The 14,713-nt window shown below is 31.6% G+C and overlaps 2 protein-coding genes across 3 annotated transcripts; one reads left to right on the top strand and one right to left on the bottom strand.

Annotated features, from left to right (window-relative positions):
- Window positions 21-3,273, top strand: LOC18611565 (ras-related protein RABH1e). The gene is made up of 6 exons (XM_018127420.1): window positions 21-486; window positions 944-1,014; window positions 1,610-1,698; window positions 1,918-2,029; window positions 2,379-2,469; window positions 2,735-3,273. The coding sequence occupies exons 1-6, from the start codon at window positions 370-372 to the stop codon at window positions 2,879-2,881; spliced, it is 627 nt and encodes a 208-aa protein (XP_017982909.1). The 5' UTR covers window positions 21-369; the 3' UTR covers window positions 2,882-3,273.
- On the bottom strand, window positions 5,247-10,594 carry LOC18611564. Of its 2 annotated transcripts, none has more exons than XM_007047886.2 (7): window positions 10,448-10,594; window positions 9,211-9,325; window positions 9,060-9,130; window positions 7,911-8,198; window positions 7,653-7,692; window positions 6,765-6,873; window positions 5,247-5,539 (listed from the first exon to the last, which is right to left on the bottom strand). In XM_007047886.2, the coding sequence occupies exons 2-7, from the start codon at window positions 9,302-9,304 to the stop codon at window positions 5,461-5,463; spliced, it is 681 nt and encodes a 226-aa protein (XP_007047948.1). In that variant the 5' UTR covers window positions 9,305-9,325; window positions 10,448-10,594; the 3' UTR covers window positions 5,247-5,460. The 2 variants fall into 2 exon arrangements, with proteins under 2 accessions (XP_007047948.1, XP_007047947.1); XM_007047885.2 differs by lacking the exon at window positions 10,448-10,594 and adding an exon at window positions 10,188-10,423.

The following is a 14,713-nucleotide window of genomic DNA, read 5'->3' as shown; positions in this document are numbered from 1 at the left end:
TTACTAGAAAGGGACAAATTGCCAAAAATAAATCTCAAATAGGAAGAGGATTAATCTCGTAATTAAAATTTCCGGCCAGCGATCATTGAGCGTCGTTAATGGGGAAGAAAGATGGGGGGTAAAATTGGAAAGGAGAAAACCGGTTCAAAGATTTTGACTAGGCCGTCCTCGTCATAGTTGGCGGTTTCTCCTGCTCCCTATATAAAAGGGATTAAACTCAAAGCTTTCCTTCATTTTCTTCCTCTCCCTCATTTCCATTTCCATTTTCATTTCCATCTCCATCTAAATAATAATAGTAATAATAACTACAATTTCAGTTTCTTTCGAGATTCAGATCTGAAACTTTCGCGTTTACGAGCAAATTGAAAAATGGCGACGGTGTCTCCTCTGGCGAAATACAAGCTGGTATTCTTAGGCGATCAATCCGTTGGTAAAACCAGCATCATTACCCGCTTCATGTACGATAAATTCGACACGACTTACCAGGTAATCTCCCGTGATTCGACGTAATTTTTTCATTGATTCATGCAGATTCAACGAAGATTTGACCGTTTCTTAAACTCCTCTGTTTCATACATTGTTTTAATTTGATTTAGTTTTCCGTATTCTATTTGTTGACCGCGAAGTTTAATTACGGTTTTAATATCGTCTGTCCTTATGTTGTTGATCTCGAGCGAAGTGACCGTAGTTTAAAAATGCTTGGTTTGTGACGTACAAGGAATTATAATCAATTTTGCGTAGTAGCTTAAACAGATCTTTATTGGGAGCAGTTTAATTTTTTCCTTTATGATAAATATTTCTAATTAATTGAATTTGAAAATTTCTTCCATTAGATCCTAGAATACTTGAATTGAGGGGTGTTCATATGTGTATTTTCCTTGAATATTTTTAAGCTTTTGAAAGAAGACTTTGCTCGCGATTTATTGATGTAAACCAATTGCAGGCTACCATCGGAATTGATTTTTTGTCAAAAACAATGTATCTTGAAGATCGAACAGTTCGTTTGCAGCTTTGGTAATATAAATTCTTCCTTTCCTCTCTGTGGCTTTAAAATTTTAGAATCTTGGATAATTCTGTTGAACACTTATTTTATTCAGCTCTGGAGCCGTTGCCATAAATTGTTGAATGAACATAAGCACGTTTCTGGTGAACTTAAGGCATTTGTTTTGATTACTTATTTCTTAGACTACAAATTAGATCCAAAAGGAGGTTAATTGTTTCATAAGGCATTTTAATTTACCATCAGCGGTGGAGCTTTAAAGAGGTGGGTGATGGGCATGACGCATGACAAATGAAAACCAGTTTTTCTTGTTGAATCCCCCTGTCTTTCCTCTACATCCAGTAAGAAGAGGCCACTACTTTTGGAAATGGAAGCTTATTAATTTCTGTTTTTTTCTTTATCCTCTTAAAGAATATTGTCGAAAGCCATCAATGTCAAAGTCATCATGCTTGGTTGAAGTTTTTTTTGTAACAATGGTCTGTTTGATAATGGAGTAAAGTGTAACACGCCGGTTAATCTAATTTTCTTGGTTTTTCAGTTTTTCATCAAGCATATACTCTTCAATTTTCCAATCTTAGCTTCATTTAGTTTTATCTTATAATTTCACAGGGATACTGCTGGGCAGGAGAGGTTCAGGAGTCTTATCCCAAGCTACATCAGAGATTCTTCTGTTGCAGTAATCGTCTATGATGTAGCTAGTGAGTGTAATCTAACCCAAGTACTTCTTTTTTTTTCATTATTATTTTTCTTTTTTAGTTCATTAGATGAGAGACAATGAGAAAAAAGCATTTGTTAATTGACGTTATGATAATGTTGGTAAACTGCTGTCCCTTGAAAACCATTATCACTATATGGTAATGTTGCCATACTTGTTTACCTTATTTATTTGAAATCCTGACTTGGCTATCTCCTTGCAGATAGGCAATCATTTTTGAACACTTCAAAGTGGATTGAGGAGGTACGCACAGAACGAGGCAGTGACGTCATTATTGTCCTTGTCGGGAACAAAACTGATCTGGTTGATAAAAGGTTAGTCATGAATTGGGAAATTAAAATTTTCAGATTGAATTTCCATATTGTTGGATTTCAATGAGCTTCTTTTCTTAGGTTTTAATCAAATTTAACATGTAAATCTCATTTACAGAGTATCTATTTAGCTTTCCAACTGACACCAAAGCCAGCAAAGTTGATTTGCATGTTTTTCCTTTTTCATATTGATATCTCTATACAGGGCTTCTATTCTATGCTTTTACCTCTTCTCAATATGATATTTAGGTCTAAGAATGAAATTGAAGGGAATTTCATGTAACAGTCTGACCTATATCCTACAAGTAATTCTTAATGTTGTTTCCATTTATATTGTTTGGTGATTAAACAGGCAGGTATCTATAGAGGAAGGAGATAACAAGGCTCGTGAATTTGGAGTCATGTTTATAGAAACCAGTGCAAAAGCAGGATTCAATATCAAGGTAAAAAAGGAAACACTATTTGATAGTCATAACAAAATATTACTTAGTGTTCCATATATTCTTTTTGTTAAAGAGTCAGTGCAGTTTGGGGACGAAATTTGTTTGCTTGTAATTTCTTTCTATAATTTATTCTAGGGGTTTGTCTTTTGTCGACGTTGATCTGCTTCTATAGCGTGCTTGCCACATCGTGTCTATGTAAATGCATTGGTATTCTTCACATTGTCCTTTGTTAACTTCCAGTTTTTTTGTGAATGTGAAATTGCAGCCTCTCTTCCGCAAGATTGCTGCTGCCTTACCTGGGATGGAAACTCTTTCTTCAACAAAACAGGAAGACATGGTTGATGTGAACTTGAAGCCTACTGTCAATTCATCCCAGAAGACAGAACAACAAGGAGGGGGTTGTGCATGTTAAGAGAAATGTATTTACTAAAAGCTTAAGAGAGAAAAAGTAGCATTCAAGCACTTTTTTCAGCTACCAAATACACAAGTGAATTTAGCAAACAGCCGTAAAAGATTGTTCCAGAGCAAAATCTTTTTTGCTCTTCAGTTTACGATCCAATTTCTGGATATTTCAGGAAGCTGGCCTACGCTTCTGGTCCTACGGTAGGTTGTTTCACATCTCTTATTGTTATTTTCCTCGTAGTTTATGGAGCTTTTCTTCCATGCGTCGTGGTAACTAGAGTTCAATTGTGTTGAGTATTTTATTTGTCTCAGAAAATTCCTTCTAGTATATAGCCATTCATTGTGTGACTTGAATTGGGAGCTTTAATGCTCGTAATGATTTTTTTATGACAATTTTCTACAGATTCCATTCTTTATATAAATCATACTGAAAATAAAAGTACATTGTTCTGCATTCTATTTTTTTTGGTGCATATGGGAGCTACAGAGGATAACAACGGCTAGTCAGCTTGAGTTGTTAAAGCATTGTACTGAAAGTAGGTTACTGTATGGCCGAAAGAAAACAAAAAGGTTGCTGAATTGGCTTTCAAAAGGATGCAGAGAGGGACTAACCTTAAAAGTATCTGTGCCTAACAAGTTCTTTTTGTTTTGGGTCAAATGTTTGTTTAATATCCAAACAAGCCAAGGTCCTTTAAGAGTTATAGGCATCATCGAGTCATAAAGATAATAGGCCCCATCACAGCCATTTCTTAAATAGACCCAAGCTAGGAGACGCTCTTTGGAGTTATCCAAATTCATATGTGTTACTATCAAGCAAAAAATAAACAATGAGAAAAGTAGTTATTGTGGGTGAAGGAGATGGAAGGTAGCGTTTGGCACAATAGCCAAATTCCATGTTACTATTATCAGGTACAATTTTGAAGTTATTTTTTCATCCGCCACACCAATATCCCCAAGGTTCAAATACCAACTGGTTAGACACGATGAGAGTTTACTAAAAATACCAACTGGTTAGACACGACGAGAGTTTACTAAAATTGTTTCCTTACCTAATGCCTCTATAGCATGCTTGGTTCACTAGAAAAAATAGAATGAGAATAAAATAGATGAACAATAATTATTATAAAGATTGATTCATGAAAATGAAATAGAATAAGAATTGTTATTATTATTTATTCCTTAATATTTAGTTGGTAGGAATAATTTTAAAAATGATCAAAGAACAATGGGTAAATGATAAAAATACTTTTTATTAAAATTTAAAAATTTGTTAATTAAAAAACAAAAAAACTATGATGAAAAAAATACTCTTTATTAAAATTAAAAATTTTTTTTTGTTNTAATTTTAAAAATGGTTAAGGAATAATGGGTAAATGATAAAAATACTTTTTATTAAAATTTAAAATTTGTTTAATTAAAAAAAAAAAAACTATGATGAAAAAAAATACTCTTTATTAAAATTAAAGAATTTATTTTTTTTAAAGATAAAAATATTCTAAGCAATAAAATCAAAATAACTTTTATTATAATTAAATAATATTTTTATCAAAATACAAATATATTTTTATTATAATTAAATAATATTTAATATTAAAATATAAAATATATTCTTCATTAAATTTAAATAATACTAAATAATATCTTTATTACATTTATCATATTCAAATAATAATATTAATAATATATTTTATATATTTTATATAGTTAAATAATATTTACATATTGTCATTTTTTTTTTTGAAAATGAAGTAAAAAATTTATTTCTTTTGTGCTTTAAAGAGAGGAGTGAGGAAGAGAGAAAAAATAGATTTAGTATTTTTTATAAGATAATTTTTTAAATTGTAAAAAATATATTTATCTAATCAATTTTTTTTTTATTTTTAATAATTTGAAATAGCTATTATCAAGGAAGACTTTGATAATGACTATTCAGGTTTCTCTTGAAATAATTATTTTTCAGAATAACCATTTCATTGAACCAAATATAATTTTATTTCAAAAATAAAAATAAGAGAAGAATGACTATCCCATTCGCCCCAACCAAGCATGCCCTTAGGTTCTGTAATTTCACCCGCTGGTTTTTTCCTTTTGGCAGTTGGCACTGCTAGTTTCCCCCCCAGGAAGCCACCTCTCTATCATGTAATTTACGTGCCCTGGATTGTAACAGAATTCACCCCGCCCCGAGAAAGTAAATTTGCTTTTCGTTACCCAGTCAAATATCCCAGTAATATTATACAATAAACCTAAAAAGGGATGTTATAAAATAATGTAATGCTTCTTCCTAGTGTTGGAACAATCAAACTGTACTTGTTCCTGTGCTCATCAATCGCTACATTCTCAGGCACAAGTTAAATCATCTTTTTCCATCTCCAACATCCTTGTAAATTCTCTGGGCAATGGTAAGAGATGCTGCATTGCTGAAACACTAGTAATATTTACAGTGGAAAAATCATAAAAGAAAAAAGTGAAAACTATTAACATTCAAAATCTAAACTTAAGCAGATGTTCTCAAGGCATAATATATAGTTCTCAAGAAATTTCAGAAAAACAAGTTCAAGCATAAACTAGAAGGTGATGAGAGTGGAGGTGCTAGACATGATTGAACCCATCACCATTTTGCCTAACTCTCAGCGTCAGATAAATCAATATCAATGTCCCTACACTTGACCTGAACCAAAGAAGAAACAATAAGTCAATGATCGAATGAGAAGAAGAAAAAAAAAAAAAAAAAAGAATCAAAAGGGCATCTCTGAGAACTGTTAGTACTAGGAAAATTTATGATTGCTTTCAACTACCATGTGCATTAGTACCAACAAGACAAGAAATGTAGCAAATCTCATTTCAATGTAGAAATATTAGAATTTATCAGGCTACAAGAGGTGGCATGATATTTGAGCTTTATGTAATGGATGACCGATGAATGGAGTTCAAAAGTGGTGAGTCTCACGTTGGACAGCATAGAAGGTGAGAACATTTAATCAAATTTCAGATGAATATCATAAATTTAGTTACTAGATGCATATTGTTTAGTAAAATCTTCATCAAGGTAAGTTGCGGCAAGGGTTGGCTACCTTATGAGTTGAGGGAAAAAAAAGTTATAGCTGAAAATGAGGGTTCTTGGTGGTGGCTCTCATGATTTGGAGGCATTCACTGCAGAGTTCAAGTCTTTGACCAATGCACTAGACAATTGACTCCTCCATTATAAAGAGTCTAATAGATAGGTAAAGTAAAGCAAGCAGTTATATTTAATATGCCATTAAGTTAATAATATGCTCAACTTGCAAAGTAGATCAATGGACAAACAACTCTACAATAAAGTTACATCAGACTAACTAAAGAAAATTCTCAAAATGCAGTTAAGCTTCAACTGAACTATCACATACTTATTTTATTATCTTTCACGTCTTGCATCACTGCTCTCCATTTTTTATCTCCCTAACATCCTAAACCTACTTGTTCCATGCAATATTTCCCCCTTAGATATCAACTTGTCCACAAATTCTTCTCATTTTTGGATATCCTCACTGGCTCCAAATAGTCAACAATTACACAATCTTTTCATTCCTCAATCACATTAGATTTGGAATATGTGCTAATTTTACTTTCTTAAGAATTTTATAATGACCTTGGCCATCATAAAAATTTAAGGTTGTAAACTTTTAATCAGACTTTGACTTCTTAAACAAAATATATCTGCATCAAGTCAACATACAAGATAGAACCATAGTGTTGATGTCTGGGCTTAATACTAATGTGGGTTATTTTAAGATGCTAACAGTAATTCAAATCTATTCTCTTACTAAATGGAAGTATCAATTAGAAAATACAAGGCCTGCTGAAAAACTTGTAGTTTAGAAACAAACAGGTTGTTTGCTAGGAATTCCAGAGCTTACAAGATTGAGAAAAGGAGGACTATTTTCCTTGAATCAAAGGATGCGGCCCGTTTATATCTTCTCCATCTGTTCGTTGGTGCATCATGAACCCTCTCAGTTGATGATTTGTCTGTTCAAGTAGAACTCAGTTTTAAATTGAAAACACATTCTACATGGCAATAAGTCAAGGGTACCGTATGGAATGAAGAATCAAATGTGCAATATACATAACCTAAAGAGAACTAGACAGCTTGTAGATGTGAAACCTCAGAGAAAAGGTAGCAGACAATTCCAAGAAGAATTACAAACAAATCCAATCAGATAGCTAAACCAAAGTTTAGGGATCAGGAAAAATATTTAAACAGAGTTCAATCTTTGAATTCTTCAGAGCCCAAAAATGAAGTTACAGTTTTCACATAGAATTCTCAAGTATCAGTGACAGGCCCATTCAGCCGTCTGTATTTTGTGCATTTGCTATCAATTATCATGTCAATGGAATTACATATGTCAAATGAAGTTCTTTTGTCAACTTTAATCTTCTTTAGGCCAATGTTTAGGCCTGTAGGCAGTGGGCTGGAAGAAGATAACATGTTTGATCCTGAATTGCCTTTGACAGCTTGGAACTAGCAAATAAATTCTCTTATTTTAGATGTTTTCTTGTTTATTGTTCAAAAGAAACTGCCAAACATATCTTATGCTAAAGCATGTAATTATGATTAAATCATGGAAACAGAAAATGAATCCATAGCTTATGGGACATAGGGAGATTATCGTTCAAACAAGTATAAAAATACATACATATATAAAATATAAACATATATAGGTAATAGAATATGATTATAGACCTCTCTCGGACTGAGTTTTAGTGGAATTAACTCATTATTAAATCAAAGCTGAGTGAACTCTCACCCACTAAGCTTGCTTGTCTCTGCAACACCTTCTGCAAATGCTGTAAGTCATTGAGATCTAACATAAGAATCAGAGTGAAATAAAAAGAGATATGCTAACACTCACAGGAAATAATCAGCAATGCTTTGATGATTAAATATTTAAATTTGGTATATTTCACACTATACATTAGATCTGCATTTCAATGAGTGTTCCCTTTCAAAAGGAGACAATTTTTCTAATAGCTACATGATATACAGGTAGGTGAATGGTACTTACTGTCACTACACCTTCGCTTTTTGTATTTCCAACAGTTTCATTACTGGATTTAAGTATGTCAGAATTCTCTTTCTCAATGTTTATATCCAGAATGCAAGATGAATAATCATCTTCAGTATCCACTTTCAAATCGATGCAGTTCTGGCAACTCAATTGCGCATCCAAACACATCTGGTTTTTAGATGAAAAAGGAACTTCTAAAAGGCTCAAAAAAGTTAACTGTGGTGTGCATTTTGGGCTCGTGTTTCCTTCCTCAGGCAACACAGAAATGCTATAGACATCCTGGCCCTGCACAAAGGAACTGACAAATAAACAGAAGTATAGAGAGATTAAACAGAACAACTCAAATAACTCCCCAATTCTCATTTTGAAGCAATTTATTTTGAGGAAAGAACAAAACATTTGAACCAACCTTTAAATAGAGATTATTGGGATCAGAAATATTGTTTAGAAAGAATCAAGTCTAGAAATTACAAAAATAGAAGCCAAAAATGAAATGTAAGACAAAAAGAGGAATCCAAACTTAAGCCTTAAATCTAGCAGGATGAGACAGATTTGAACTGTTCAACACATGTTCCATCATGAGGTTATCTCAATGGACTAGCAGCTGTGTACACTTTATCTGAGTTCCAGTTTACATGAATTTTCACTTCTAGTAATGAACTGATATGATTGAAAGAAAACAGAGGAGGAAGAGAGAGGGTTTGAAGAGATCACGCTGATGCCTTAAGAGATTGAGCATTAACTCAGAGCCAAAATGCAGGTTTTTTAAAAAGTATTTACCTTTAATTTTACTGGAGAAACTGATTCTCAAGCAGTACCAAATTTACTAAGCAAGTCTTTTTAGTCTATCAATCAAAAGGTTACACAGCTAAGAACAGGTTATAAGAGTGTATTAGGAGATACTAACATGTGACTGGCATTTTTGCAGGTGTATGCCTGTCATTTTAGAGCAAATATAATATCAATAACAGCTTGAATTTCCTTAACAACAATGCAGGCTGCTAAAGAAGGATGTGACTGGTTAAGTTGATTTTAGATTATTCAATTGAGCAAGTCAATTTTAAAACATCCCTCTCAGACCATGCGGATACAATTGATTTTATTGGGGAGGAAAAAATGACTGCAGCAGATTCCTAATGGACTTACATTTGAAGTCTTTAAGCTGCATTTTTCTCTTACTGGAAATGAAGTCTCCTCGATTAGAATAGGCAAGACATCTGAAAACTCAATAAAAGGAATTCATTAAACTATCAAACTGAGGAAATTGGATAATTCGGTATCTGACTCAAATAGTTACCGAGAGAACAATGCTGGTGGGTCTCATCAAAGCTAGGTTTAATCAACTCAAAGCATGAGATGTTGACTGGTAAATTGGTGCTTCCGTCCACCATCCCTGGTAAGAATGGTTTTTCCTGGAAGTAAATTACCCGTTAAAACAAAGCATGCAAAACAAACTGATAAAGAAAGCTACAAAGATGACATAGCAAAGAAGAAAGACAACTGAAAGCACAAGTGGGTATCAATAAATTGTAATACTGAAGCTTTTGAAATTCAATTCTAAGTCAAGCCTGTGGTTTCGAATTTTCTTCAGACTCATAGTGGATGACATTAACATTAGAATTTAAAGGAAAAAACAAATCAGATTTACCAATTTAGAGAGATGATGAATTTTTTTCTTTTCTTTTTTCAATATGAAGAAAAGAAATCAACATAACTAGAATCTTAAATAGGAATTAGGCAATGCAAAAAAATTTGGGTCATCATTGCCATAGTTAAAAAAAAAAATGCTATTCCATTTGGGCAATAAACTGAAGAAAATTGCAAGAAATTGAAGTGAATATATCTTCCTTTTCCTACAATTTCTCAGCTACCAAACGTAAAATTCATATTTTTTTTAAATAATAGATGCAGTGGAACATAGACTAGATCATAACGGCCATGAAATATCAGCTAATCATATGCCATTGTAAGCAAATTCCACTCCCCAAAAAGAAACAAAAATGAATGAATGAAATGTAATTCCCTCTAGTTCCCAAGAAAACGCGAAAATGCAAGAAATTTGAAGTGAAAAATCCTTCCTCTTTCCCCACATTTTCTCAGGCGGCAAATCTAGCAAACACTTCAATTTCACAAAATCAAAGAAACTTGACACTTGATCCAAAATTATAAATTTTTATTTCCATAAAACGGCTCCAATTTCACCAAAGAAACAGAAAAGAATCTAAGACTTACACATTCAACAAAATCAAGAACTTCTGATAAAAAAAATCTCACCTGCTCGATCGATTTAGCGGCCATTGGAGAAAAAATTAGCAGAGAGAATTTCTTTTTTAGAAAATCTCAGAATATTTCACAAATGCATTTGATTTAATTTGTTTTCTTCGAAGTTGCTCTCAATTTATAATTGTCGTTATTTTATATAGTAGTATAAAAGAAAGAGAAAAGAAAAACATGAACGTTAAAGTGCTACTAAATCGGAGGAAACTGGAGGGTGGCGCGATTCGCCAGATAAAAGGCTCGTGATTACGACTTACGACGACAAGGACAAATCTCCCTTCCCTGCTCTTCTTTTTGTTTTGACGTAAATGCCCTTCTCTTCTTTCCCTTCTTTAATTTCTCTCTTTTCTTCCCCTTTTTATCCGTTCTTTTAGGAATTAGGAGTGTTGATCATTTCGTCACTTCAACTGCGTTTTTCTCGAGTTTGCGGGTTTAGAATCAAGATAAAGCGGAATTCTTGATAAGATTTTAATATTTTGAATTATTTAATTAAGATAAAAATATTATCTTCCTTAGATATATAATAATTGAAAAAAAAAACGAGAAATAAATCTTCATAAAGTAGGATTAGAATAAAAACCTTTATCAAGAATCTCATACCTCTATCTTATCTTGATACGTAACATAATCCCATATATTTGAAACTATGAAAAAGTCAATAGTTACCCTTTAAATCAGAAAAGAGTTAATAGAATAATGTTATGCATGCTTTAGTAGAGGTTGATACTTTTTTGAGCGATATGTTAGAAAATAGAAACATTGCCCCATGCCCCACCCCTCCCAGGCCACCCTTGCGGTACTACTACCACTAAAAAGTTGTCGGTTCAAACACTTTTAAAACATTGATCTATCACTTATAATTTTGATATCTAAGTGATAGAAATGTTAGCAAACAAAAATTCCACTAATAGATAACATTTATATACCAATTTAACTTAGAAGTGCAATTTTACAATCCAAAAAAAACAAAAGAGAGAACTAATAAATCATTTCAAACGTCACACTTAAATGCCAATTAAAAAAAGATAAATTCAAGGAGTAAATGCCAACCAAAACTACGGATTTGTAGCCATAATTTTCTATTCCAACTACCATGCAAATCCAAGGTCTTGTTCTATGGGTCCATGACAACTCAACATTAGAGTATGAACTAACGTGGATAATATAGAAAAAATATATACGTTTAAAAACTAAAAAAATAAATAATATTAAAAGATTGGGAGATTAAGGATTTTGGTGGATGTGGAGGGCAAGATGAGAAACAGAAAATCTTGAGTGGGGTGACTAATAAAATAGGTACGGGACTTGTCTGGTTGTCTGAATAAGCTAAGGCTGCACGTGAAGGTAAAAAGGGTTTTGATATTTGATGCCACAGACAACGAGACAAAAGTCAATCAAATGAGATTCACGGGTCATTTTGCAGTGTTTAGCCAGCACCCCCCGCTGCCCATGCCCTGCCTGTGGGTGTTTCCTGGGAGATCCTAGTTGATCTTGCTGTCTTGTCCCAAAATAAAAATAAATGATCTTGGTTTTTTTTCTAATTATTATTATTTGATGTATAATTGGTCCCTTGGTGTTGTCATTTTAGAACCAATCCCTTGAAAGTTCCAATTGCAGGTAATAATTGTCAATTGGCCATGAACAATTATCATAAATAAGAAAAGCAAGATGATAAGGAGTACAAAAAATCCAACAGATATATAAATTTTTTATTATTAAAACTATATTATTCATTATTTTTAATTTTCATTGCTTTTAATTTCCAACAGATAAAATGTGGTTTTGCATTTCTTTTATTTTTTTTAAAAGACTTTGCATATTTTTTATTAAATTTAAATCATGCATGTGTGATACAATATATATATATATATATATGTAATTCGATCTTTAATTAAATTCCATTTTATTCTTCTTTTAGCTGTTAAAAGTTAAATAAAGTTGAAATGGCATACATGTTACTACATGTTCTAATAGATGAATGTTAACAATTTTGAATGTAGCATTATTCGTAGAATGTCGTTGTCGCTAGCCTCCCTTGAGTCTTTATAGCCAAGAAGAAAACAGAAAGTGTCCAAGGCAAATCCTTTGTGCCTATAACCTATTCCTCCAAGCAAGCGATTAAGCTAAAGAACAATTGAACATATGCTTGCATGACATTTGTCTTGCTATAACACGTGTGGATCTTTTATCGTTTCACGTTTATAACATCTAGTGCGTCAAGTAACCAAATACAGATAAAATGGTACTTAAAACAATTTGTAGCACACTAATTCTTAATTGTTATAAATTATTTTTTGCTCTCTCGAACCAGCATTCTCTCATTAGGTGGACCTCAACAAATGGAATGAATAAAAAGCTTTTAAGACTGAACAACATAGAATTATGATAATTAATTCGAACGTTTTTAACAATATTTGATTCATGATGTAAGATTTTCTCTTAAGGGCATAACGTAAGATAGTTTTTACTATACAATTAAACTTCGAAATTAAGTGATAACGTTTTTGTTAGTGAGAACTTATAATACTTTTCTTGGAGTAGAAATTGTCAATTATTCAAAAATAACTTATAAATTATAATGCTTTTCTTTTTAAAAATTCCCGTAATTTCTAACATTTGACGTTAAATAATGTTATTTTATCAAATAATTGGATAGTTTGATTACTCATAATTGATATTGAGATAAGAAATACAAAGGAACTTATTTCTTACAGCCTTTTAACAAGCTTATAATATTAAGCAATTCTTCTTCCTCCTCTCTAAAGGGAAGGGGAACCCTTGGCCAAACCTTCGGTTCCACAACTTCTATTTATTACGGTTAGATTTGCATGTCGGCATAAAGTTGGTAAATAATGCAATAATAAATCAAAAATAGGATCCCTGATCCATATTCTCTTTGCTGAGAACCTTGGCTGGAATTGCAGCACCCAAAAATACCTGGATGCTTTCATTGAAGAACAATAACTTTTGGTGGGTCGATATTCAATGCACAATTGGGGTTTACACGTGTTGTTCTTGTCAGGGATAAACAGTGTATTTTGATTTTCCTTTTCCTTCAATAAGGGGTTCCCCAGGAAATTGAGTTCCTACCCAACTTGACGGCTATTTAAAAAGTGGACTTGCTATTAGATTTTTACATAGACAATCAAATTTACAGTTGATATAGAATGAGGTATCAAATGATATTCAGTGATCGGATAACGTAATTATATGACTTTGTACAAAATACAAAATTACCTATGATAGACTTATTTTTTTCTTCTTTGATCAAAAGTTAAAATTCAAAACAAAAAAAAAATAATATTTTTTTACAATACAATCATATAAATATATTTTCAACATTTTGAAGGTTGAGATAAATATCTATTTTCAATATTTTAAAATGTGAAATAATTAATTCTGCAAGGTGCGTGATGTTCAACCATGAAATTCATTTAAAAGGAGACTTAACTTAAAATGATAGTAAGATATAGACATATACTTAGCTTTTTCTTTTATTTTTTTTTTTGGAAACGCGAAGAACATTGTGGAAGGAGTACAAATATGCATTGAAAAGTCTCCACTTAAAGATGGGTGGAAACTTTCAGCAGCAAATACAGCCCCCCATTTAAACAAAAAAGACCAGGCTCCAGTCAAAACACAAAAACGACCCCTGATAGAATCTAACTTTTAAGCTATCAGCTAGCCTTTCGAAGAAACAATGTTAATTCAAGCAACTCTTAACTTTTTTAAGAAAAATCAAACATTTAAGACCACAAAAATAATTAATATATAAATCATTCCATAGGCATAACAAAAACTAGATATAAAATACACTACAAGAAAACAGGTTTTTTTCGATGAAAAATATTCTGTTAGAAATTTTCGTTAACGGATTTTCAACGAAATTTTAACAAAAATTCGTTGAAAATTTCTAACGGATTTTCAACAAAATTTTAACAAAAATTCTAACTAATTTTTTCGATGGATTTTCGACGAATCCGTTGGAAAAATTTTTACGACCAAAAAAATTTCAGCCACTACATTTTCATACAAAATTTCCAACGGATTTTCATTAAAATTTTTCAACGAAAAAGTTTTCATTGAAAATCCATCGAAAAGTTTAAGGACTCAAAAAATTTTGAAACCCAATAAAGTTTCCAACAGAATTTTCTGTTGGAAAAAGTTATTACCAATGGAAATTTCTAACGGAAGATTCCATTGGAAAATTCTGTTAATAATAATATTATTTTAATTCTTTTTCTTAAAATATCTTATACTTTTTATAAATTTTATTAATCTTTTATAAAAAATAGATATTAACAAATACATACATATTGAAGTTTATAATATTTAAAAGTTTAAGTATGTTTTTCTTTGATTAATTTTGTACATTTTTTAAAACTTTATTAAATCATACATTATTAATTAATTTTATAACATTAAAAAATTTATAAAAAGAACAAAATAAATTTGTTAATTTTATAAAAATACATGATAAGATATAATAATCAATTAAACAAAAAATAATAATACTTTATGTA

Source organism: Theobroma cacao, chromosome 1 (genome assembly GCF_000208745.1).
Source record: "Theobroma cacao cultivar B97-61/B2 chromosome 1, Criollo_cocoa_genome_V2, whole genome shotgun sequence".
Lineage (NCBI taxonomy): Eukaryota > Viridiplantae > Streptophyta > Magnoliopsida > Malvales > Malvaceae > Theobroma > Theobroma cacao.
The sequence above is the reverse complement of the archived record's forward strand: the minus strand, read 5'-3'. Positions and strand labels throughout refer to the sequence as shown.